This window comes from Augochlora pura, chromosome 1, assembly GCF_028453695.1.
Source record: "Augochlora pura isolate Apur16 chromosome 1, APUR_v2.2.1, whole genome shotgun sequence".
Taxonomy (NCBI): domain Eukaryota; kingdom Metazoa; phylum Arthropoda; class Insecta; order Hymenoptera; family Halictidae; genus Augochlora; species Augochlora pura.
The window spans coordinates 1575194-1603015 of record NC_135772.1 but is presented as its reverse complement, the minus strand read 5'-3'; the positions used below and the strand labels follow the sequence as shown (position 1 = coordinate 1603015).

Sequence of the window (27822 nt, the reverse complement as noted above, 5' to 3'; positions counted from 1 at the left end):
AGAGAGGATTCTTTGCGGCTATAATAAGTACAAAGGAGAGCGATATTAACCGACATTATTTCAGAAAAGTCCGCGCTCGCGCGCGCGTCATTCCACTGGAATTAATTACTCTTGTTTAATGTGGAAATCGATGGGCGGGCGCGCGCGTTCGATACGATTCGCGAGCACGCGCACCCGCGTTTGTTGTCCGACGCGGACAAAATAAGCAGATCAAGGATTTACGTGTAATTATCGTCTGACTGGGGCGCGCGCGATGATCTGCACTCGGTTTTCACGCCTACGCGCAACAGTCGGCTGGGATAGATTCTAAACGGGAATCTATGGTGCAAATGGATATTCGATAATCGGCGGAATGGTGGCGTCATGGAGGATCGTAGATGTATACTCGTACGCGAAAGTATTAGAACATTTATTATATTTATTGGTAGAAATGTTTGGGACAAGGGTTCTTGTTGTTCGAATTGAAAATAGTCGAAGGAGAGTATGATATACTATGAATAATATACTATGAATATATTATGAATCCATTATGTGCATTTATATTTTATTGATCTCCACGAAATTCTTAAATTCGTATTAATAATACGAATAAATGTATTATATAATTATTATTAGGTTGGAAACTATGAAACGGGCGATCTTGTTTAGTCTGTGTTCAGCTGCGGCGCCCGTTTCATAGTTTCCAACCTAATATATTAATACATTGTCGCAGAATGAATTATGATGATGATTTTACATACAATTCTGAAAGGCTTGCGTATAATATTATCAAAAAACATCCTCCTATACTTTGTGAACCCATGGTGTCCCACCAGAGTCCCCATTTCCATCACATTTTCCGATCCCATCGCAAGAAGGCTACGATCCTGTAAACTCTGCTTCGGTCGGTCGCCGCGCGCGCTTGCAAACTCGAAACGATCCGATGATCAACCGCAGCCCGTAACGGACACCGTAAACCCGGCCAATGATTTTCAGGCGGGATCGATCGCCGGCTCCATTACCCGGTGTCCCGGGTGATCATCCCGGCAACAACGGTTGGACAGGTGGGTCGTCCCAAAGGTGAGCGCGCGCGCGCGCGCGGCAATATCGTGGCGCACACGTGGAAAAATACAGTCAGTCCCATAATTATTCGTACCCTTGTTGCTTATAAGAGAAACTTGTTGAAATCTAGGGACGCGTGTATGATTTTGCAATAAACTTTTTATTATGAATGAACACACGTATGAAGTTTATTAATAATATAGAATAGAGTCGACTAGAGTGTAACGAAGTAGAAGAGAGTACAATAGAGCGAAGTATAGGGAGAATAGAGTTGAATGGAGTGAAATATAGGAAGAATGGAGTTGAATGGAGTAAAATATAAGGAGAATAGAGTTGAATGGAGTAAAATATAAGGAGAATAGAGTTGAATGGAGTAAAATATAAGGAGAATAGAGTTGAATAGGGTGGAACAGAGTGGAATAATATAAACTAGAGTCGACTAGAGTGTAACGGAGTAGAAGAGAGTATAATAGAGTGGATTATAAGGGGAATAGTGTTGAATAGAGTCGCATAGAGTGGACTAGAGTAGAATACAGTGCTGAGTGGAGTAGAATAGAGTGTAACAGAATAAAATAGAGCTGAATAGAGTATAATGGAGTGGAATAGAGTGGAGTAATGTAAAACAAAATAGATTAGATTATAACAGTGTAGAAAAGAGTATAATAGAGTGGAATAGAGTGGATTAGAGTTGTTTGCCCACTCCGGATGCCGCCAGCAGCCCCACACCATCACGAAGCCTCCACCGTGCTTTACAGTTTGTTGTACATTTTTTAATTCTAGTTCTGTATTAGGCTTTCTCCAAACTTCTCCTCTTCCGTCACATCCAAAAATATTAAATAAGATAATGAAAAGTTTATTGCAAAATTTTATATGCATCCCTTGATTTCAACAAATTTGTCTTGTAAGCAACGAGGGTACGAATACTTATGGGAGTGACTGTATGTATCGCGACCGCCTCATCTGTTTTAGCCGGTAGGCATGCAGGCAGCATATGCTCGGTACAGTGGCGATGCACCGTGCAATGGTTAGTATAGTCATGATGCACCGCGCAACGGCTAGTATAGTGGCGATGCACCGTGCAACGGTTAGTATAGTGGCGATGCACCGTGCAACGGCGAGTGCAGCGCGCAACGCTCGCTCGCGGGCGCACGGCCTGGCGATTACAGGCCAGCCCCGGGGTTATAACGGGTCCCCAACTAGTCCCGCGGGATGGGACACACGGTAAATACGGGACGAGGGTGCCAGCCCTGCTGAAACCACCCCCTGCGATCAAACCACCCCTCGCGCCGCGTTCACGCGCGTTTGGCGCGCTCGTTTGCCGAGCTGCGAGAGCTTGCGCCAGTATTACGTTATGGAGAAACTGTTGTAAATTATTTATAAATAGCGTTGTGAGTTGATGTGGATAAATGATAATGCTTTTAATAATGTTTAAGATTGTTGGAAATTTTGGATCGTAAAGGCTTACGCTTTGTGTAATGAAAATGCTATTATATATTATAAATAGCTGACATAACAATTGATAAGAGAAATGCGACGGTTCTATCGTTATGCTGATTTTATTTTGAATAGTTATCGTGTGTTTTATAAATAATGTTAAATTATTTTATATTCATCTGAATGTACTATTTTCAGTACTCAGTGTTATTTTATTTTAATTTATTTTATTTTGTCCTTCTTTAATGCACTATATTCTACTCTATTTATTCCATATTACATTATTCTATTTTAGTTATTCATATATTAATTTCTAATAAAAAATACTAAAACTCCTTATCCTCAATAAATACAAACTCAATTCCACTTAAAAAACATAGTAAAAAGTCACATCCAAAAATCTCCAAAAATTGTCTATTATATCTCCAACAATTTTCTCTCTAGAATCCAATCTCATCTAAACAAATCATTACTAGTCATAACTACCTAAACAATTACTAAACAATTCCTCATTCTTTCTCCACTCCCATCGACCACCCCAATTCAGAACCAAAAATCCAGGTAGCAGCTTGAATTTCCATTTCCATTTCCATTCTCGCAGCGAGTACACTGTGACACTACCTAGGATTAGATATCCACTTACATCCGAGCCATTGTCTCGACGCATAGTCCTCTGTAACGAGAAATTCCCGGTTCTTTTTTCCCAGCCGGTGTAACTCGCGCTGGCTCGCGCGTGCGGCGTCAAAGCGAAACCCCGTGTCCACGAGGTTCGCGCCACACGCATCGTTTCGGCGACAACGCGTACAACACACCACCACCGCCGCCGGGGCGCTGGCTGATTTTAACGCCCGTCCCCACCCCCGGAATCGTTTACTGTAGTTTGATGGACTATTCTGTGTGGACATTGCGGGCACGGGCTTGTCGCCCCGGCGCGGATTCCCTGTTCGGTGCGGTCAATGTTTCCAACGCGGCCGGGGACCCGCCCTCCGCCTCTCTTGTTTCGATGCTAATCGGCGGCTTTTTTCACGGCCGCTTGTCGACGATTTTCGGGCCTTTAGCGCGTGCTCGTGCGGTAATTGCGAACGCCTCGCGGGTGAATCGGTGTAGCTGGACTTTTCGCTCTTTGCGTTGCGTACGGATTCTAATGATTGTATATAATTGTATGTAGTTGCATAGAAACTGTACAAATTATATTTGTGTCGTATACAAATTGAGATCATTGTTTTCTAATTGTACGTAAATTATGTAATCGAACATTATTGAATATAAATTATGTAAACTGGATTTGTGTTGTATAAAAATTAAGGTATTTGTATATAAATTATATAATTTATTTTTGTATTGTATACAAATTATGGAATTGTATATAATTGTATATAGATTATGTAAGTTACATTTGTACTGTATATAAATTATGAAATTATATATAATTGTATATAAACTATATAAATTATATTATTATTGTTTAGAAATTAAGATAATTCTATATAAATTACTTCTGTACTATATAAATTACATTTATACTGTATACAAATTATGATAATTCTATATAATTGTATAAATAAAATAATCATATAAAAATTATACAAATCAATTGTTGAAGCCAGTAATTAATTTCTAACTTAGAAAAAACAAATTTTGTTATATATTTCATAATATATAACTGAATGTAGTTCTTTCGTTAATTGTTCTAGATTTATTCCATGTTCTAAAAACTTTTCTAGAATAAATCTAAAGTGTACAAAATTTATAAATATACTTCATAAACATTTTAACCTAAAAAAAAAAATAGAAGAAGTATTTTTATTGTAACAATAATAAAAATCACCATTTCCTTATAACATTTACACACGTCATCCACACCTAACAATTTAAATCCCGAGACAACAATTATATTACATTACATATTAACTTTGCAAGAGTTGAATTATTTTTTTTCTAATATGTTTTTAATCTTTCATAATCTTCGCGAACGCAACAGAAGTAATTGAAAAGAAAGGCTAGCGAGTAAAAATGTGAAATCGTACGCAGTTTTTCTATTTTCATATGACAGGGAAAAACGTTCGAGAGTAATTCTATCGGAAGTTTAGCGTAATATCGCACAAAAGAGGGGATATTGTTTGTTCGACTGTAATTAACGACCGTGGAACGCCGACGCCAACGGGTGCGCGCGCGGCCCATTCGATTCCTTTGAATCGACTGACGGACACTGACGCCGCGGGATCGGAGGAATTGAAGGAAAAGGGATGAGAGGTCCGCGAAGCGGGGAAGGGTCCTTTTTACATGCAGCTCGTTATTTTCGGATTAATCTGCCGGTTGCTCGGCGGAATTTCAACTGGGGAGAGGGACGCGGTGATGGAGGCGGAGACAGAAAGAGAGAGACAAACAGACAGAGAAAGAGAGAAGAAGAAGAAGAAGGAGGGTGAAAGAGAGATAGACAGAGAGAGATATAGAAAAATAGAAAAAGAGCGAAAAAGGCAGAGAGAAAAATATTGAGAAAAATATAGAGATAAATAGAAAGATAAATAGAATACTATAGGGAGAAATAAAGAGAGAAATAGAGAGAGAGGGGCAAATATAGATAGATATAGGAACCGTAATATAGAATAATAGAGAAAAGGAGAGAAATATAGATCAAAATACAGAAAGAAATAGAGAAACAAATGTAGAGAAATTTATTGATATATAGAGAGATAAAGAGAAAAATATAGAGAAATAAATAGAGAAAAATATATGGAGAAATAGAGGAGATAATAGAGAAATAAATATAGAGAAATAGAGGGACGAATAGAGGGGAAAATATAGAACGAAACACAGAACGAAATATACAGAAATATAAATAGAAATTAGAGAATATATAGATAAATAGAGAGAGAAATGTAGAGACAAGTAAAGAGAATGATATAGAGAAAAATGGGGGGAGAAATATAGAAAGAAATATAGAGATAAATAGAGAGGAAAATTGAGAGGAAGATAGAGGGAGAAATATAGAGAAAAATATAGGGAAATAGAGAAAGATAGAGGAAGAGTGAAATATAATATAATAGAGAGAAAAATATAGAGGCAAAAATATGGAGAAAAATACTGGAAGAAATATAGAGAGAAGTAGAGAGGAAAATTGAGAGAAAAATAGAGGTTGAAATATAGAGATAAATAAAGAGAGAATTTGGGAGAGACGTATATAGAAAAATAGAGAAAGAAATATAGAGAAATATAGAGAAAAGTAGAGGAAGAAAAAGAGAGAAAAATATACAGAGAAACAGAGAGAAAAATAGAAAAAGAAATTGATAGAAAAATATAGAGCAAAACATATAGCAATAGAGAAAGAAAAATCGGAAAGAAGTCGAGAGAAAAATATCTAAAAAATAGAGAAAGAGAAAAAGAAAAAAGGAGAGAAAAATATAGACAAAAATAAAAAGAAAGACAGAAAAAGGAACAGTTTAAGTGAGACATAAAAAGAGAAAAATAGGGAACGAAAAAGAGCGTAAAAAAGCGAGAAAGACAGAGAAGGGTAACGAGGGACCGAGAAGGGGTGTAAAAGGAAAGAATTTGTTTCACCGTGATGCGAAACAGGTCGAAGCGGAACGAGGGGGAGGCCGGCGCAGGGGAAAACACGGATTCAGCCGTGTGTATAAACTTTAATTTACGGCGTGATGCCCAGAAAAATGTTCCGAGCTAATTTCACGTCAGGCTTCCCTTCCTCGCTGATCCCTCCTCCTCCTTCTCCCCCTACCCCCAGGCGAACCTGCTCCACGCGATTATATATTTCTCTCGTTCCGGTCCGTCCGCCTACGCATTGTCTTGGCAATCATCGTGTCCGATCGCACACGAACAACTTGAATTCTTTCATTGTTTTTCCATTGTTCCGAAAATATATTCCACGGTGCCCGTGCAGCGCCGCTGCATCGTTTTATGAACGACGTTTATTTTACCTGCGCGTCTGGAATCTGATGCAACATTCCCTTTCGAATTTTTAGGTTAAAGGATGAGTTTGGAAGGACACCTTTTTTTTATAAATGTGATCATTTGCACTGCTATACTTTTAATAATTTCCCTACGCAAAAATAGATAAGATTTTCGTTTATTGTATGTTTTTGTCTGTGAACTGAATCGAAGTTTATTTCCATTTAGGAGAAATATATTAAATTCATAATTTGTAGGCTATGTGTGAAATATTTGTCGCGTGTTTAGCACAATGTATAATGCAAACTATTATAGTGTTATAGTACAAGTTATATAGTATAGCATTATATAGTACAAGTATTAGTATGATAATATTAATATTATTCTAATTATATAATTATTATAGTATATAAAAATTATATAGTATATGGGAATTTATACAGATAAAATACGTAGGTAATAAATAATTAATTGACACGGTAAAAGTCCGACTTTTATATTCTAAACAATATTTATTATTTCATACTTATCTTATTAATTTCGAGACGTATCTAGTATTTAAAAAATTACATAATAATATAGAACTTACAAAAATAAGACTAGATAATAAATTATTGGTTACCATGGTAAAAATCCTATCTATAGACAACCAAAAGCGTCTGCAGGTGGGATGCTGCGCGAGACAATTAAGGAGTCGAAAAATTCCGCGGACCAAAGATCACGAACGACGAACAGCGAGCCGCGGGTGATCAGTTAACGAATGAAAAGTTGCGCAAGTTCCGGTGGTAATGCGATTGCGCGAAGCAAACAACAATGGCCCCGGCGCTTCTGTTTCTAAGTCCGCCAAGCAGCTCGAAGGCGGCGGGGGCCGCGCGGGAGCAGCTTCGAGATTTATCGTGCAATAAATCGCGACTCGCGCCGGGAACGAGTTTACATGAAATTAAACCCCGGTGTATTCGGGGCAGAATGCACGGCCGTGCTCGGCCATTGTTCGCGGAGTCGCGCCGGTCGAAAATGGCCCGGGTCCGATCCGTCGACCGTTCTTCAAGCGCGGTCGCTGCGGTTTCACGCGGCCGTTCCGCGCGTAAAAGGCCACTTTCGCCGGCGGAATGGATCTGCGAGCCGGTGATTTGTACGCGGGCGTTCGCGAATCCTCGTTTCTCTTGGATTTGGAACGGTGCTTTTTTCCCGTGCTGAAAATGGTCTACTCCACCTATGGAATCTCACTGTGATTTTGGAATGACGAAATTATTGTTAATACTTCGACAGTTACGTTAATTAGGTATGATGATGGTTTGTAGGAGATTAAGATAGATTTTAGATTGCAAGAGTGGTGGTAGATTACGTTGCCAGGAAATTATGCTAGATTTTAGGCTAAAAAAATTGTGGTAGGTCACGTCACACAAGGCAAATTTCTAGGACTAGGATACGTAATGTGAGCTCTTCTCTCACTCCTTTCGATTTGAAACATATTTGCTGACAACTGTTTCAGCAGTCTTGGAAATTTATTCTGATTGCGAGTCAAAGTTTTTTTATGATATCTTTTAATATTAAAGCTACGAGCAACACGTTTTATTAATAAACCTTGTCTTACCAACCACAATTTTTATTTAACGCTTAGGACAATCTTAATTGTTCCGAAAGCCTTTGTACCGAAAAGGTTAAATCGCAAGCATCGCCAGCCCTTTATTTTTTTCCGGTGGACATCGTTTATTATTTTCCGCTGGACACCGTTTATTATTTTCTCGGCGTTGCAAGGCTCGCGGCGGACGCAGCCGGCACGAATCGATCGAACGACCGGAGAACCGTATTCGGAACCGGTGAATTTACTAGCCCGTTTCGAGGGCCATAGAAATCGCCTTTAATTCGCGGGACGCGGACCGCCGCCGCTGATGCGTTTGAATTATTTATGACCGTCGTAGTGAGCAGCTGGTTTTAGTGTCGTGTTTACCCTCCGCGCTTTGTTCCGAACACCTGAATGGAGGTCCTGAGAGACTCGGCTCGATAGCGCTATAATCCTCGAACGTCAATTAATTATTTGACGCTCGTTAACCATGGGACGCGCGCGATTTTACGATCTCTTTCGATGGGGAAGAATAAGCTTCGCGTGGGTGTGCATTACTCGGTGCATTGCACATATTTTGATGCTCGTATGTTATTGTAAAAATGATAATTTTTAAAATTATACTATTGTAAAAATGTCAAGGTTTTATCGAAGTTGTGGCTGCTATATTATTAGTGCAATTATTTATTTAAAATCTAGTCTCAGAATTTTTTAAATTCTATATAGACGGTTGTTGTGTTATTATGTGTGTTATATATACATTTATATGTTTAATAAGAAATTATATTATTGTAAAAATGTCAACATCTTGTCGAAGTTATGTCAGCTGTATTATTAATGCAACTCTTTTTAATAAATTTCATTAAAGTTTGGTCGTAGAATTATTTTTCAATTCTATATACACGATTGTTGTGTTATTGTATGTGTCATTATACATTTATATATTTAATAAGAAATTATATTTAAAAATAGTTTTTCTGTTATATGTTGTACATATTGTTACGAATATGGATCGATATCTTTTGATATCGAGATATCGAGAGTTCCTTGTGGCATCGTTGCTTGGTAAATATCTCCTGAGCAACGATTTAACAAGAACGACTCAGAGTTGTGAGAGACGTCGTGGTAAATGGTCGAATATTGAGTTCCCCCTTTCCCGAATAAAGAGTTCTGTTGTCGTTGAAGTCGTGACGTTATTATTCAACATGCCGCGATTGCGCTCACGTAACAGTATTTGTAGTTTAAGACATATTATTTTTAAATTTCTTTATCATCACTACTCAGTGTAATATCATTCTATTTATAATAAATCTTCTTCTAAAGAAGAAATAAATCTTCTTTTACTTTTGTCGAACTGAAATAATTTATTTATGATTTTGATAGCTTAGTGTAAGAAGTTTAATTAAAGTGTATATATTGAGTGTAAGTATTTTAATCAAATATAATTTATTATTAATAAAACTTTTAAAGTGAAACGTAACATGTCGGTGTCTGTCGATATTAATAAATATCTTAGCTGATGCAATATTTTTTAAATAATACAATGTCGAGTCACACTCGTCATAGGGCCGCTCAAGGGTTAATGTTCTGTCCCTTTTATTAAAGGATACCATTTGAAAAATTCCTAATCGCAGTGACTATGAAGAAAATCGTACGTCAAGGAGCTATGTCAAGCTTATGCTCGCTAAGGGTTAATCTTCCATCCCTTTTAAGAACTGATATAATTTGAAAAATTCCTAATGGCAGTGAGTGTAAAAAAATGGTACGTCAAGAGTGTTTCGTTATCAAACAAGAATATCTTGTCATATACTATATCTTTACAACTATTCGCATTTACAAACCATAAACGAGGCAATTAGACACCTTCATAGCTCACCCGCGTCGCACGTTTCACAAAAATCACAGACGCCAATAACACCAAATTATCACAGCGTAACCTATCTAAAAAGGCCGTCGCGCCTCGTAAAAACTGTGTCAGCATTTCCTGAATTATTGTCTACATTTAACAACCAAAGGTCGAACCATCGTCGCGTCCGTCATTTTCGCCTGCATTGTTCAATTTGAGACGCCTTTCCGATTGATCACCTGCCACGGTACTTTCCCGGGACAAGCGGATTTCTCGCGAACGTTGCGCAAGGATACAGATGTACCTGCGAGGGACTTTCGAATCGCAGGCGGTCATTTTTTCGCTTTAATTCGTAGCCAATCGTCGCGAACAACCGCGCCTTTCCTCCATGACCAAACAGTTGCGATCAGCGAATCCGCTCGCCTCGGAATGAAAAGCACACCTACACCGAACTTACATTTTTCACACCGTCCATCTTCGGAACGCAGTTCGTCTCTCGACGCAACGGCGAAACATACTCGACAGACCCGTGAGCTCGAGTTACTTTGTTTTAAAATATAGTATTTATTCCAAGTTGAAAAGCGTGCGGCGTCCTTCGCCTCTCTACCAGCTCTGTCACCTTAAGTGGTCATAGGGTGTCGCGAATAACGCTGTCATAGTAGAATCGGGGATTTACAAGCTTCGTGGACTGTTCAGAGGTCTCAGTGTCAGTTCGCGGAAAACGAAGGAGTTATGTCAAGATTATGCCCGCTAAGGGTTAACGTTCCATCCCTTCTAATAAAGGATACCATTCGAAAAATTCCTAATCTTACTAACTATGAAGAAAATGTTACGCCAAGAGGTGAAACACCCTAAACTTCAGTCAGACCAGCATTGTTTCCCACCACAAAGCCAGGAAACATCGACAAACCATTTCAGAAGTTTCGAAATCGATAGAAACCGGCACTCGCCGCGGTCCGATAAAACGATAAAACCGTGGAATTCATATGAGCCCGGAACGGGGAAGAACGGCCCGGGCATTAAATGATCCGGTCGATCGTAATTCGACGGAGCTTATCTGAAATTTCGAGGCAGTTTCCCGGGGTATATCGGTATCGCCGGGCTCCCCTTATCTCGCCCGAGATAACGGTTAATAGGTCGGCCCACGGGGCCGTCACACTTTTTCTTCGAACTGTAATCACTGATCGAATCTTAATCCCGTGTGCACACACGTCCGGGGCCACTCGGGGGGGTAGCTCGGAGAGACGCTCACGGAATCCGGGAGCCGTGCGCCGTGCGCGCGTCACGTATTTAAGAGGGAGTTCAGGGACACGTAGCAGTCGGCCCCTTTTGTAGACGGGAATGGGCTGCCACCCCGCGATGCGCGGCGGCCGCACGTGCACGCAGCCGTTCCGCTAGATTCCTTTTCGTCCTTTTTGTTTTCGAAAATTTTGACAAGCTATCGAGTTGATTTTTGCGTCCTAGAAATTTTAATATAGAAATGCATAGAAAGATGTACATAAGAATGTATTTATTTCAGGTTGACCGGAAAATTCCATCTTTTCTTAAAAGGAAAGAAAATAATAAATTTTGTATACACATAACATATATTGTATTATTATAATAATTTAATGTAATCGTAACTTATACTCTGTTGCCAGCGTGATGGCGTGGATAATTGAAGTCTCATAATAATATAATTAATATAATCAATATAATAAGTAATCCTCTAATAGCTATTACGTTTTCGAAAGCATATTTTAAAAAGGACAATAATGTAACGAATAGTTTTAGTGGCAATATAGAAAATTGTTAAGACCTGTTAATTGTTTCATGAGTCACAAAATTCGATTCGATAAAATGGAGACACTATCAGTCTGAAGAAATATTTTCAATTAATCGTCTCTGATCGAGTAACAACTCTAAAAAGGCGAAGCTAAAAATGATCATGCCACGCTTCGAAATAATTATTAACAAATTTCCTTGTATTTAGAATATTGTTAACACCTATTAACCATTCTCTCAGTCACAATATTCAATTCCGTCTTCTATAAAAATTGCTCCAATTTATATAAAACTCAAACGCTATAACTCCAAACAAATATTTCTCGAAATTCCATTTAAAATAGCTCCGACAGCAAAGGGTTAAAGATACTCAACTATGGGTCACAGGAAATCGGCCGAAGCTAGCTCGACCGATCCAAAGCCAAAGATTCAGCCCGCGCGAGGCTCGTTCTTCGCGAACACGCGCCGGTCTACCGCACCTCCCGGGCACCGGCTTCGTTAAAGCTATTCACAAGCTCCGCGGTTCCATCCTGAGCTGATTCGACCCTAAATTCCCTCTTCTTTCACACCGGGTCCTCTTCTCTCCGATCCACGGCAGGGCGACAAGTCACATCCATTTCCCTCGAGTCACGTCCCGGACACACTCTGTGTCCGGCGCGACGCCCCGTTTATAGACGTAAACGTTGTGGAAGGCTGGCTTCTCTAATCGACCGGCTTTTCTATAGTCCGTGCCAAGGAATCCTTCGATGCTCGCTGACTTTTACTCCCCGGATAATACTGGCCCGTGATTACCGAATTATCGCCTCTTCACAGACGAGATTGGGGCTGGGTCACTTCCTTCGAGACTCCCGTGATGCGATATCTCGCTGGTTTTGCTTGGTGTTGCTGTGGGAGGGCGTTGTGTAGGGTTGATGGGTGAATGCGGTGGTAATTCTTTGGGGCTAGTAAGACTATTCTTAGCTGTCGTTGTTATTTGTTTAAGGTATAGTCTTGTCATGACTTTCATATAAATTGAGATATTCTTCATGTAAGTTTGATGCGATGTTGGGGGATTTTAAGACTACTCTTAGCTATCGATGTCATTTGTTTAATATATAATCTTGACATAACTTTAATATCAATTTGAGATATCCTTGACATAACTTTGACATAAATTTGACATATTCTTGAAATAACTCTTATGTGATATTAATGGTTTTCGTCTTGTTGCGAAAGGGAAGTCTCAGTTCCATGAATGCGAAGCGATGTCAAGCCCATGTGGCTATATGTCCATTTTCCACTATTAAAGTTATTTGTTTAATACATAATTTAATCATAACTTTGACATAATCTTGGCATATCATTTAGGCATATCATCTTGCGAGAGAGAAATAACTGTTTAGTCAACACGAACCGATGTTAACCCTTTGCAGTAGTATATCTATTTTCAGTTATTAAAGTTATTTGTTTAATATATAATCCTGACATAAGTTTGATGTAAATTTCACATATCCTTGACATAACTTTGATGCGATATTTTTGGTATTAGCTTTGCTACGCGAGAGAAATGATTGCTTGATGGAGACGAAGAGATGTTAACCCTTTGCTGTCGTATATCAGTTCACAGGCATCGAAGTTATTTGCTTAATACAATTTTGTCATAGCTTTGACATATTCTTGACATAACTTTAATATATTCTTGACATAACTTTGACATATTCTTGACATAACTCTGATATATTCTTGACATAACTTTGACATATTCTTGACATAACTTTAATATATTCTTCACATAACTTTGATATATCGTTGACATAACTTTAATGCAATATCATTGGTTTTCGTCTTGTTGCGAGAGGGAAGTAACTGTTTGGTCGAGATAAAACGATGTTAACCCTTTGCGATAGTACATCTATTCTCAATTATCGAAGATATTTATATAATATATAATAATAATATATAATTGATGCGATGACTATAATAAGGACTTAAGTAAGGACTAACTATTTTATATTACTAATTTCTTGTAAATCGAAATCAAATTGTATTCTTCCCTTATTAAAATCTAGAAACAAAACTAAATAAAGACGATGGAAGAAACAAAAATAATCTAGTCTTATTAAGGACAAATAGGCGCTAATTAATGCAGCGTGAAAGGAGTCGTAGTGCAATGGGTTAAGAGAATCAATTGAAAAAAGTATAAGAAAAAACTTATGCAAAGGAAATTACTGGAAATCTAAAATCATTTTCCCAGCTTCCAGTATCTCCATTTTATATAACAAAATTCATTTTATGTACACGAAATCAAGTCTCGAGACTCATAGAACAGTCACACTTCCTATAAAAAATAATTACTATAAAAATAATCACTACAAAAATCATACAACAATTACGCTTTCATACAACAGTTACACTTTCTATAAAAATAATTACTATGAAAAATCATCACTAGAAAACCCCACTCCTCATCCCCCAAGAAACATCCACCATAGTCGTTCCACGATAAACCATTCCCCATCCAGAAACAAAAAAATAATAAAAATCATTACTAGAAAAATAATTTTGAAACGTGTTATAACGATCTTAATGGCGCCTCAGAGTCGCCACTCGAGTACAAAGGGTTAATAATATAATGAATTTACACTCGATTATCCCACTCCTCATTCCCCAAGAAACATCCACCATCCATCCACCATAGTCGTTCCACGATCAACCATTCCCCAAACAGAGTAGCAAGGGTAGCCAACTTCGACGAACCGGAAGCTGAAAAACCGCGTCGCGGGATCCGCGGCAGAAAGCGGAAAATATTCCCGCGGTACGCCGGAGACCCGAATCATACTTTGGCGCAGGTAACTGTCGGAATAGTAAAAGCCTTGGAAAAATAAAAATGGGGGTGTGTAAGGGGGGGTTGGAAGGATCGTTCTCTCACCTCCGCGGCCGTCTGGCGGAAAGGACGGTCGACGGGGCGCGAAAGGCGAGAACGGGGGGGGGGGGGGGGGGGGGGGGGGGGGGGGGGGGGGGGGGGGGGGGGGGGGGGGGGGGAAGAGGATTGTCCCGGGCAGGAAAACATCTGAAAGTTGCACATGTTTGGCTGGCAGCAGTTTAAGTTTCCGCAGGGCCGCGAAGTTATAACGAGAATTGCTCCGGCCGCGAACTTTTCCGCCCCAGTCTCCGCGCGTGTACACACGCCGCGCGCGGGGAGGGAGCCCCGCCCCCTCATTTTTCTACGGCAGGGCCGGCGGCGGGATCCGCGTGTGAGCGCCCCTTTTTCCGAGCCCCCTTTCCCGCCGCTACCACCCTTACTACCATTCCTACCCACCCCCTTTCTCTTCGCCGCGTTTTATATTTGCGCGGCGCATGCTCCGCGCGGAATTGTTTGCGCGCAGCGGCCCGATGTTCGCCATGTAAACCGCGCGCACCGCAGACATTTTTTCCCGATGCGAAATCCGCCGTTCTCCTCTCCCCTTCCTCTTTCTACTACTACTACTGCTACTACTACTACTACCACCCCCATACCCTCCAGGCGATCTCACCCTTTCTCAGCTGCTGCTGCCGCTGCTCGCAGGTATTCGCGCGGCGAGAATAAAACGCTGGCATATTTCAGACTTATTGCCCGCGCGACGAGTATTCCTGGCCGCCTTTATTGCACCTAGTTTCATTCTTTTCCAGTTTATGGCATTACCGCGCCCGGCGTACGGCGTTACACGCGTTTCGACGTCGCGCGACCCACCCTACATCTACCACCCCTCTCTCCCTTCCTCCCACGATGTCGCACGGCGTCACGCAACGGGCGCAGCCTTGCGAATATTTCTCGGAGGACGCGCGATTTTGGTTACCGTTTTATTTTCTTCGAGGGCACAGCAATGTTTTATTGTGTTTGGTGTAATTGGTTTTTGGAAATTTTGAAGTTTTATCGTGTTTGGTGTAATTATTATTATTATTATTTATTTATAAACGGACTGTAGTCCTTTTTACATGAAATTATAAATGAAAAGAAAAGCAAACATAATATACGTAACGACGAAGGGACGTGTTTATAAACGCATTATTAAAGAAAAATAGCTCTAATGTATTATCATTCGTAATTGTCTTTTGAAAGATAGTAAAGATTCATAAAAGAAACCTATTGTTTTGTTATTAGATTGGATTAATTAATCCATTTGGAGATTTCGATATATGTGTATAAAAACCTGCTCTTGATCTCAATACACGTTCTGGCACATAAAAATTAATTTGCATAAGAAGAGATGAGCAATCAATGTAATTATTAATTAAATTAAAGATAAAACTATGGTCAGCTATTCTTCTTCGTGCAGATAATGTTTCAAGGTTGACAGTGTTTAATATCATGGAGTAATCGTGATCAAAAATTGATATAGGGTAATTGATTTTTGGAAATTTTGAAGGGTTATAGGGTTGATTTTTATATAAATTTGAATATAGAAATGGAAATATAGATTTTTATAAAGATACGTTTATTTTTGGTGTTTTCATGGTTTAAATTCTTTTTAGCAGTCGTTTTATTGAATTTGTGATATATTGATCAATTTTCTTCTTTTGTTATAACGCGTTGCATTCGGAAAATGTATAACATAACCTGAACAGTTGATATAACAATATATTTTCTTTAAATGTTCTATATGGATTGAATTCTTTTTACCAGTTATTTTATTCAATTTCTGATACAGTCGAGAGCAAAAGGTTGGTGAATTCTTTTCGATTGTTATAACATGTCGCACTAGGAAATTGATTTTTATAATAGAGAGTATTGTGTTTTGTTACATGTAATGAAAGGTGCGCATGGAAATATTATTTAACGTCGAAGGGATATTTAATAAATGGCGCGTCGTGCCTAAGAGGTTAAAGCCAAAATAATTATCTCCACCATCGCTGCAACCTTTTTCCACCAGATCCATAGTATATTTTTACATAGATCCCTCATTTCTATTAAAAACAACGCACAAGTTATAATTTACCCTTTCATGGAACAGAAATATGAAAAAGAAGAACGCGTTTGACGCGTATATGCGTCGACGCGCGGCGTAAGGATTAAAGGTAGGACAGTCGATCGACAGACAATCGCGATTCTACCTTTGCAGGTGACAGAAACGATGTACACCCATTATCTCTCCCCCCGGCGATTTCCAGATCGGCGCGCAACAGACGTAAATTCAGAATATAAACAGCCGTGATTTCATAATCCATTCGTTCGTGCAACGAGGACTCCCGCCCACCGCTGACTGACAGCCGGGCATTAAGTCGGGCGCTGTCAGCGTCCTTATTACGTCACGAAACGTTTCACTCTCGGAAAATCACATCTCTCTGTATCTGAGATCTCCTCCGGTCGACGTCCCTCCCTTCCTCCCTCCCTCCCTCTCTCCCTCCCACGTTAACAATCAGTAACTACAAACACCACGCGTTTTATCGGCGTCCGACGAAATAACGCGTTAAATCAAAACCCGTCCCGTAATTATTGGTATCCCGCCCCCGCGGGATACCAATCAATTATTTTCGAGCGCCGTTATAAACGTTTAAAGTAATACGCGATTAATGAATTCCCGTAATTATGGTACCGGCGCTAATTGAAATATATTTCAGTATTTACCTTGCTGTTCAAACGTTAATGAAATTAATTCGAGAGACGTAATCCGCGCGCCCGCACCGCCGACCGCGGGCCTCGCCATGATTTCACGTTGTTTTCACGATACTTCCGGCGAGTTTACATAAATGTATGATTGTTCTACGGTGAACGCGCTGGCCGCGGCCATCGATTCTCGCGAAAATCTCGCTCCGGCGACCATAAGCGTCCCCGGGAAAAACCGCCGCGCGAAGCTCAGCAACTCTTTGCGCAAGGATTGTCGATTTCGAAGCGGAAACCGCGGCGCTGACTTCTCTGCTTTTTGGAGCACGTGTTTGTTTAACCCTTTACAGTCGGAGCCATTTTCAGTGGTAATTCTAGATATTTGTTTAGGCTTGTGGCGTTGCCATTTTATATAACTTGGAGCATTTTATAGTAATTATTAAGAACATAACAGTTCTCAATAATTTTCTAAATATAAAGAAATATGATACAAATTATTTCGAAAAGCGGCATGTTCATTTTTAGCGGCGCCTTGGGGTCGCCTCTCGACCGCAAAGGGTTGAGAGAACTATGGCGAGTCTTGTTCTTGGTCAGAACTTATGGAGACATTTTTTTATTTATTTATTACGCTGGTGAAGTGCGCTTTGAACTTTTATTAGAGAAAACGTAAGTAGTATATATTGTAATAAATTATACATATGTAACAAATACATGAAGTATATATAGGTAATTATATATAGTGATTATTAATTAAGATGGGCTAGAGAGTTTTTTCTTTTATTGTATAGTGTATGCACTGAATATATGTGAAATTAAATACATATAAAATGGGGGTATTGTTTGTAAGAATAAAAAGTGATTTATGTATGAATTATTTATATATATTATGAAATATGAAAAACATAAAATATTATAAAATATATGAATTATATATACTGAATAGAAAAGTAGATAATTCATACATAAATCACTTTTTATTTATACTAAGAGTAATAAAATATCTATTTTATTATTTTTCATCGTGCTTTAATATATAGTTTATGCGCGACTTTTTTGTTGTTTTTTATAAAAAATAATTGTGTATTTCAGAATTAAATTCTGTATTATTCATTGCGTATATTGGGAAATGTTTAATCTGGCACTGTCGCTAACTATTCGCTATATTATTGTTCTTTTTAAAATATATACATACTTTCGATAGCGTATGAATTGTTAGAAGATTATATATTATAGTAATTATATTAATTATATTGATTATATTAAAGCGAGAATATAATGACCTATGGTCTTTCAGATGGTCAGAAAAGACAGTAGGAGATATTTAAGAAAGGATATTAAAATGAAACGATAATGAAATTTATATAACGCAAAATTCAACATGAAAACTTAAACCTCTGCTTTCCAGAAAACAATGATGGTTAACACAGTAAAATGTTGCTCAAACTGCGTGTATTTAAGTGTATTATGGATATATTAAGAGTAGTTAATTTTTATTTCTAGCTCGCAAAGGGAAGGGTTACTCGAAATGGCATGAGGAATGCCACGTTTCCCGGAGTTACAATAATTTTAATACAGCCTGTATACTTCATATACTTGTCACAATATATACTACTAATTTTCTAGAGTAGCGAACTAACAAATACATAGTACCTCGTGAACAAAGCCGCGGATTTTATTTTCGCAAAGGAAAGAGTTACTCGAAATGGCACGAGGAACCCCTCATTTCCCGGAGTTACAATAATTTTGATACACCCTGTATATGGTGTCTCGAAAGTCACTTTGAATGAGGATTTGAGAGATTTCTGAAGTCATTTGCTGACAATCGATGCATGTTTTTGCCATCGTAAATAATAGAACAGAAGTTTCTATAATCAGTGACCAAGAAGAAGACCTGTATCAGTTTTTGAAGGTTTTCTCGCGTCGTTTTCTAGAGGCCTCGGTCATCTGATATTCAAAGTTTCGAGCAGGGGATCGATTCGTCGTATACCCCGGTCGTTCTTTTGGTAGCGGTAATGCGCGCGTAGAGTCGGTCGGCTGTAAAAGAAAGAGGCAAGAGAAAGAGAGCGAGATTTATCGAAGTTGCGGCTTGTTACCGCGGGCTTTACACTTCCGGTGAGCCTGTCGGTGCGGGGGTGTCCCTTTCTCTCTCTCTCTTTCTCTTGCTCTCTTTCTCTCTTGAGTGCCGCGATAAAGGAGCTAGCAATTGATTAAGAGGGTCGTTTGCGCCAAGGAAATGCTACTTCAAACGCGACCCCGATCCAAGCGGCTTTTCAGGCCTCTTCTATCCCGCCGCTTTGATTCTTTTGTGCCGCGTCTCTCTCTCGCGCGCGCGTCAAAACTTCCGCGGTAATCTGCTCTCTCGGCCCGGGGAGAACGGCTGCGAAAAAAACCACGGTAAACGCCCCGCCGGCCGACATGAAATCGCCCAGGTATGGGGATTTAACATTTTATACACGGGTTATCTCCGGCTGCCTAAGCGAGATCACGCGGCGCGTCTTTGTTTTTCGATTGGAAAGATACCTGCTACCTGTTTCAGAATCAGTGAGATTTTTTTTTGGAGCAAAGGTATAATTGAGGTTATGTTAGGGTGTTCCATAAGTTGACGAATATCTGCGCTAATAGTGGATGACGCTGATATTTCCAGGACAATGGTGCAGAATTATTTAATCGAGATGGGATATGAGAATATAGTACTTTACTCTACTCTGTTACAGTCTGTTCTAATCTGTTCTATATTAGTTCACTCTACTCTGCTCTATTCCACCATATTTCGCTTTATTATACTCTCTTTTACTCTATTACACTTTATTCTTCTCAGTTCTACATGATTCCATTCTTATTAAACTCTATTTTGCTCTAACCAGCTCTATTCTACCGTATAACAATCGATTCCACTCTGATATAGCCAATTCTATATGATATTCTACTCTATTCCATGTAATTTCAATCTATTTCACTCTATTCAACTCTATTCCCTTCTATTCTGCTCTATTCTACTCGGTTACACTCTATTCTCCTCTATTTTATTCTGTTACATTCTATTCTATACTCTATTCGACTCTATTCTACACTATATTCTGCTCAATTCCATACAATACTACTCTATGCCAAGCAATTCCACTCTATTGAACTGTATACCACTATATTCTACTTTATTATACTCTCTTTTAATCTATTACAGTTTATTCTTCTCAGTTCTATATGATTCCACTCTGTTTTGCTCTATTACACTCCATTCCACTCTATTAAACCTTATTCTAATCTATTCCACTTTATCATGCTTTATTTTGCTCTGTTACACTCTGTTCCACTCTATGAACACGTTGAGCGCCGCGTCACCCAGATGTGGGTGACACTAATTTTTGACCAATCTTGAAAATTCATTTTTATTGCAATATATTTGAATAAATTGAATTTGACTAGAATGTTTCGAATGCGAAAGACTTCTATACCACCCCTGTATGATAAATATTAACGTTCTAGCTCCGCTTTAATTAATTAAATTGTTTTAACTGTGTGAGTATTTTAGTGATCGATTGTCGGCAGTCAACGTGTTAAACCTTATTCTAATCTATTGCACTCTATGCTGCTCTATTCTACTCCGTTACGTTTTGTTTCACTCTATTTTACCCTATTCAACGTTATATTCTACACTATTATATCATATTCCATGCTATTCCACATTATTCTACTTCATTGTACTGAACTCTACCCATAAGCTTGAACTGTTTCGTAAAGTGTTGCATAACGAGGCTTCCTGAGAGATAGAAGAAGGTAATAGAGCAGAACGGTTCATATATAACACAATAAGTTAGCATGAAACAACAAATATCGACGAATGATCTATAAATTAGAACTGAGCTAATAATTTTTACATAAATGAGCTCAATAAAAACTATAACAACTCAGTCCCTCCTAAAAATCATTAAATAATAAATCTCCTAAATATCATTGAAACTTTCAATCGACGCGGTTGTTACACGGCTGATGATTCCTGGGGTCAGGAAGCCGCAACGCCGATAAATAATTGGCTTTATACGACGCATAAATTTCGTGTAGGTCGCAGCCTTCGCGAAACTTACCCCGGAATTTATCATAATGGCGGGGAGAGGGGGGAGGGGGACCGTCCCCTCGTATTTTTGGGATCGCAATTAATTTCGTCGCGCTCGAAGCGCGCAACGCGCGTGGCTCCGACTAGATTAGCCCCGCGGCCTAATGCAGAATTATTTTACTGAAATACGCCGATCCCTGGGCGCTACGCTGCCCCGCCCCTGCACCCCCATCCCCCCTCAACCCACCCTGATTCGATACTTTCGCCGAAAGCATTTTTAACTGATAAGCCGATCGGTCGCCGCGCGCGCTTTATCGCCGAACGCGATGTGTCGCCGATTCCGAACACGATATTAACATTAGCTCGTTTCACGGCTGACAAGACTGCCGAGCATCATAAATATCCGACGAAAATGGGGGCGGAGATTGTGAATATTCGGGAATCGAAACAGCTCGGACGCTTTTATAGTTTGCTTTATTTATTGTGATATTTTGTTCTTGTTTGTTGCGTTTAATTTATTTGTTATGGAGTTTTGTTGTATTATGAGACGGACAACTTTACTTTACTATCAGCGCAGGACGTCCTAAAGAGGTCTGTTTTACGTCCATTTTAAGTCTGAACGTTTTGCGTTTGATGTTTTTATAAAATGGACGTTCAATTTGGATGTCTTTAAAACGTTTTGAAGACGTCCTATAATAGACGTCTCTATAATACATATTTTTACTACTAAACTTAACTATACTTTATTAAACGTGTATATAAAAACTAAATAAATTTAGTCTATTTAATCCATTCAGTTTATATAATTTTAATAGTTTATATATTTTGTATAGTTTCTATAGTTTCTTTAGTTTCTATAGCTTATACAGTTTATATAGCTCATATAGTTTACATAGTTTATGGGACTATTATTATTAAACTAAATTACTTCTTAAATTAGATGAACTTAGTCTATTTAGTTTATATAATTTATCTAATTTACCTAGTTTACCTACTTCATCTATTTCATTCACATTACTCAACTTTAAACAACATAAAATTGTAATTCCATACGCAAAATGTAAGCGTACCACAGAATCGACAATTTCCCCTAAAAAGAGCGGCAGAGCCTCGATCGACATTTCGTTTCGAATGAAATAATCGCGAGGATAAACGGACACCGGTCATAATTGCATTACCGTGCCGAATTATCGTAAAAGTTGCTCTAAAATCGTGAACGGCAGCGGATTATTAAAAAAAGAAGAAAAACCCTCTTCGATTATCCTATCAGTAAAATACATTCATTACCGGCGCGCGCGGCTTATCGCCGAAAATCAATCGGCCATTATAACCGGACCGAACCGAACCGAACCGGGGTTTACAATCCACCGCCGGCCGATAAAAGGCCGGTTAATGCATAATTTAAAAAAGAGAGAGAGGCGACCGCAATTCCCGGCGTTTTAGTCGCCGCCTATAATTACCGTTTGAAATATGTAAAAAGTGTAATTAAAGTGGCAGCATTTTATTCGACGCGCTGCCCCCGCAGGTAGGGTGAAACAATAATTCAACTAGGCCACGAAATCTGTCAGCCAGGGGGTGGTGGTGGTCACCGCCATGGAAAATATCCCCGTTTAAATAATCCGCGCCGGAAAGTCGAAATATTTTAATCCGGCGGTATCTCGAATGTGTGTTTGAAAAATCTCGCGGAAATATTCTCTATTCAGTGTACGCCAATATTTTTGCCAGGTGTTATTTCTTAACCCTTTCGCTCCGACGGGCGTATACTATACGCCCTCGAAGAATGACCATTCGTATACAAAAAGCGTAATTTAAGCTATTTTTAATTATTAACCTTGACACAATATATGTTACTGAAATGCAGTGTATTATATAATTTATAATATACCACGATGTACTGCAATTTATACTATAATACATAGTTTAGACTACAATACTGCATTGTATCGTATAATCCATATTACTATATGTCATTGAAACTATAGCAAACATAACCTTAATAATAAAAAAGAATTATTGTTTTAACTCGTTTCTTTGATATAGTAAATAATAACTGAACATATGTAATAAACTATATTAATTATTACTTTTAATTATTACTACTACTATTAAATATTATTACTTACAATTATTACTACTATTATTAAATACTTTTACTTTTAATTATTACTACTATTATTAAATATTATTACATATTTAACTATGAAAGAGCTAGAAGGAATTCTAATATCGAGATCACTAAAGTCTCCATTTTGATGAAGTCTCTGTTCAAGGACAACGGAATCCGATGCCACGATCATCAACGCCGCAAAAGCGAAAAGAACAATTGGATATAAACTCACCTGTGCCAGCGGCTCCTAGCCTCAGAACAGCGTCGCTTTGAAGGGAGATGGATAGGGTGGCGGTGTCCTCCAGGCGTGCAAGAACTTCTTCGGGAATGTCCTCGGGTTCGCGGAGGCGGAGGGTGACTTCACCTCCGCCTCCGCCACCCTGGCCACCGCCACCCCCGGGACTCGTCGACGCCGAGTACATGAACACAGATCCGTACCCATGTAATGATTGCAACGGCAGCCTGACGCCGCCCACTTCACCGACCGGACCCTGAAAAATGACAGATAAGCGTTGAGAATATGCTTTTAAGAATGTTTCTGCTTCTAAAATTATATTTTCTAGGTTATAGATGGAACTGTGCGATTTGTTTACCTATTTCTATGATTTTTCGTTATTTTTTAATAATAGGAGTAGTCGAGATTGTGTCGAGGTTATATTGAGATTATATTGAGGTTATGTTAAAATTATGTTGAGGTTATGTCAATATCATGTCGAGGTTTTGTTGAGATTATGTTGAGGTTATGTTAAGCTTCTGTCGAGGTTATGTTAATAATTTTAATTCGTTTATATAAATATTTTATATTATAACTTATATGTATTTTGTGCATTATAGACTGAACTGTGTAGCTTGTTTAACTATTTCTACGATTATTGGCCTACTTTTTGAGAATCGAACGAATGAAAGTTATGTAAAAGCAATGACAAGGTTATGTTAATAATTATAATTGTTACTGTTAAATTATTACTGTAAGTTTAAGTTAAATTGTTAATGTAAGTTTGAGTGAAATTCCTAATGTAAGTTTGAGGCAAATTATTAACATAAGTTTAAGTTTTATTATTAACATAAGTTTAAGCTAAATTATTAATGCAAGATTGAGTTAAATTATTAATGCAAGCGTGAGTTAAATGATTCACACAATTTTAACCTAAATTGGTAATACAAGTTTAAATTGAATTATTAACATTTTAGTTAAAGTACCAATATAAATGTAAGTTAAACTATTAATATAAATTTCAATCTCCCACATGTAACTACAAAGTACTTTGCATTAAAAATATACACTTAAACCCTACAAAAATGACTACCGCATTCATTCTAACAGCTATTATATTCATATGAGAAATTAACAAATTCTCGAATCAACAACATAGTTGCTGCAATATTCGCAATAAAATAAATTCGTCGACAATATACAAGAGTTCCTACATTATTGCGAACACGTGATTGATGAAATAAGAAAAGAATACATGATGTGGTCTTCCTCGACATTCGAGCATCTCAAGCAGAATACATTAATTTTTCTAAGGTATTGATCGCACGGTTTCCCGAAGGTTTCGCACGTAGCTTATCGAAACGTGGGGGGAAATGATTCAGCTGAGCTTGCCGGACGCAACGTGTTACAGTGTAACATGGAAGAGAGGCTTGAATAATTTTTCTTTGAACGTCCACCATATTCTCTTGGGAGATACCACTGGTGCCTATGGTGTCTATACGGTGTTTATATGGTGTCTCTACACTCTGCGGTGTCTTTAGGCTCTTCGGTTACATTATGGCGTCTCCAGATTCTACGGTGGCTCTATGGTGTCTTTAGACTCTATGGTGTCTCTAGACGGTACAGTGTCTCTAAACACTGCGGTGTCTCTATGGGATCGTTATATTCTACGGTATCTCTATGGTGTGTCTAGACTCTATGGTTTCTCTATGGTGTCTCTAGACTCTAGGGTACCTCTATGGTGTTTCCAAAGTCTATGGTATATCTATGGTGTTTCTAAACTCTAGGGTGCCTCTATGGTGTCTCCATACTCTATGGTGTTTCTAGATTCTACGGTGTTTCTATGGTGTCTATAGACTCTATGGTGTCTCTACGGTGTCTTTGGATTCTATGGTGTCTCTAGACTCTACGGTGTCTCTAGACTATATGGTGTCTCTACGGTGTCTTTAGATTCTACGGTGTCTTTAGATTCTATGGTGTTCGTAGACGCTATGGTGTCTACGGTATCCACACACTATCTACAATGCCTATGGGAAGACCCTTCACCTCGGTTCCCCATTCGTCGTCGTCCGCCAGTCTCCCGTCGTATCGCCGTCGTAGCCGTTCTTTCACCCGCAAAAATATTTTGCCAATTTCGCCATCTATGCAAATTTCCATTCGCGAACGTCAATATTTGCTGAATCGCGTTGAAAAAGGATTTCGATGTACCGGCGCGCACTCGATTCGGCCGGCGAACGCATGGGGTTTTCCAATCCCCCCCGCGCGCGATGGGTTCCCTAAAAACGATAATACTCGGATGTTAAAATACAGAGAGCCCCCGCCCCGACGTTTCTCCGCGGCGACGAGAAAGGAAGCGGAAAAATACGCGCTCGCGCGTGTCGAGTGCACTCGCGAGCCCTGTTCATAAATTACAAAAAAAAGACTTTTTAACAGAACAGCAGCAACAGTGTCTGTTTACCGCGCGAGATCGAAAGTAATCAACGATAATGTTTATTTTTCGACACGAATATACTCTGGCAACCCGTTCTCTCCTCTGCATTGTTTACACGAACATCCGCTCGTCGCGATACTTTGATTAATGTTACTGTAACTTTGTTTTTCGGGGAGCAACGATTCAGTGTTTCTTGACAAATTCGTCAATGTAGAGACGAATGAGTGTCTGAGAGTGATTGTAGAGGGTGTTTGAAAAATTTATTACGTTATGGAAATTGAGGGTGATAACTTATTATTCATGGTTTGGTCTCGCAGTCTATTTTTTAATACACTTATAATATTAAAGAAGGGCTTTGATCGAGAGATATCATGGAAAGAGGTATTTAAACAGTGATTAAGGACTATTTTTAGGAGACTATTTTTATAGTGATCCAAAAATTGTTTAACAATGTGAAAAGGGAGGATTTTTGGGGTTATTTGGAGTAATTTTGTTCCTTTGTGAAATTTCAATTCGTGGCGTTGTTGACGAGTTATTAATAAAAGATAATAACCAATGACAATTGAGACCTTGGCAGAATTGCAGCGATTTTATTTTTAAAAATAATTATGGTAGCAATAATAATTTTATTTGTCGAGGAGATATATTGTTTATTATACTGAAAGAAATTAATGATAACGTATCAGTTGCATTTTGACATAACCTCGAAAAATATTAATATTCAAAACTGAGAGAAAGGGAAAGATAAATGCTAGAAAAACGGCGAAAATATAGATGAAATATAATTAAATATTATATTATAATAGAATAATAATTTTTCAAATATCATATCGCAATTAGATATTAATTTTTCAAGTATTATATTACAATAAAATAGCAATTTTTTACACATTATATTATCATAGAATATTAATATATACTAATATAGTACCTAATATTATAATAACTAATAGTATATTAATCTTTTAAATATCATATTACAATAAAAAACTAATCTCTCAAACAACAATTACAATAAACCGTCAATCTTCCAAGTAACCCATTATAATAAAAAATTAACCAAATAAATATTACAATAAAATATAACTTTTCAAACAAAACATAAACAAACCAAATGACAAATGACTACCTTACTTAACAAAATTCTGTTTCCATGGCGAGACGAATCACCGTACGAATCGGCAAGGGTTCGCGGCTCCAAGAAGGGTTAGCCACGAGTAAAAGGGTATCGAACGTAAGGGGCGGCAGGTGAAACGCAAGGAGCAAGTCGTAAAACATGCGGGGGCGGTAAAAGTGTCCCGTAAAGAGCGGCGGCAAGAGGTCGCAAGCTCTCGTGCAGACTCGGCCCGGTATGTTTATCGGTCCTCTGTCAGCCGCTCCCGGGGACTGCCTTAGATTTATCTGAGCGGAATTTTCGCCCTTGACCGAGCTCGAGAAGTATCGATACCCGAGCATCGATACCCACCACCGTAACACGTCGCCGAGTTGCCAGGGGATCCCCTCTGCCCTCCTCCCTCCACCCCCACAGAAATCCATTACCGTAATCGGGGGCCGGTCCCTGTGTCTCTTGGAGTCGCGGGACCTCGAACTTGCGCCCCGATGAAAGTCAAATTGCCAACTTAGACTCCGACGAGTTCCGATTTAACTTCGCGAAGGACGATACTGACACGGTCATTATTTCGATCGGGACTTGGGACGCGTCGTGTCGCTGCACTTTAAGGATCACCTTTGACTTTGGTTCGATTCGATTGGAACGGATATATACATTTCTTCTTTAAAACCTACTGTCCGTTGCTATGACAATCGACACAGTCTGTGTGAACATCTTCGTGGAGGAGGTCAGTTTCGTTCGAGATTTCGTCCCTGTAACTTCACCGTTCTTTAAAAAGTATTTGAAATTACTGAAT

General features: G+C 38.8%; 1 protein-coding gene across 1 annotated transcript in view; it reads right to left on the bottom strand.

The window, feature by feature from the left end:
* LOC144470399 (uncharacterized) overlaps positions 1-25641 on the bottom strand; it is a 386375-nt gene extending 360734 nt beyond the window's left edge. Inside the window, exons 1-2 of the mRNA XM_078181465.1 lie at positions 25500-25641; positions 23503-23814 (exon numbers count right to left, since the gene is read on the bottom strand). Of these exons, the coding sequence (XP_078037591.1) occupies positions 23503-23814; positions 25500-25641 (454 nt within the window). The remainder of the gene's footprint in view (positions 1-23502; positions 23815-25499) is intronic.
* Between the last annotated feature and the right edge of the window lie 2181 nt (positions 25642-27822).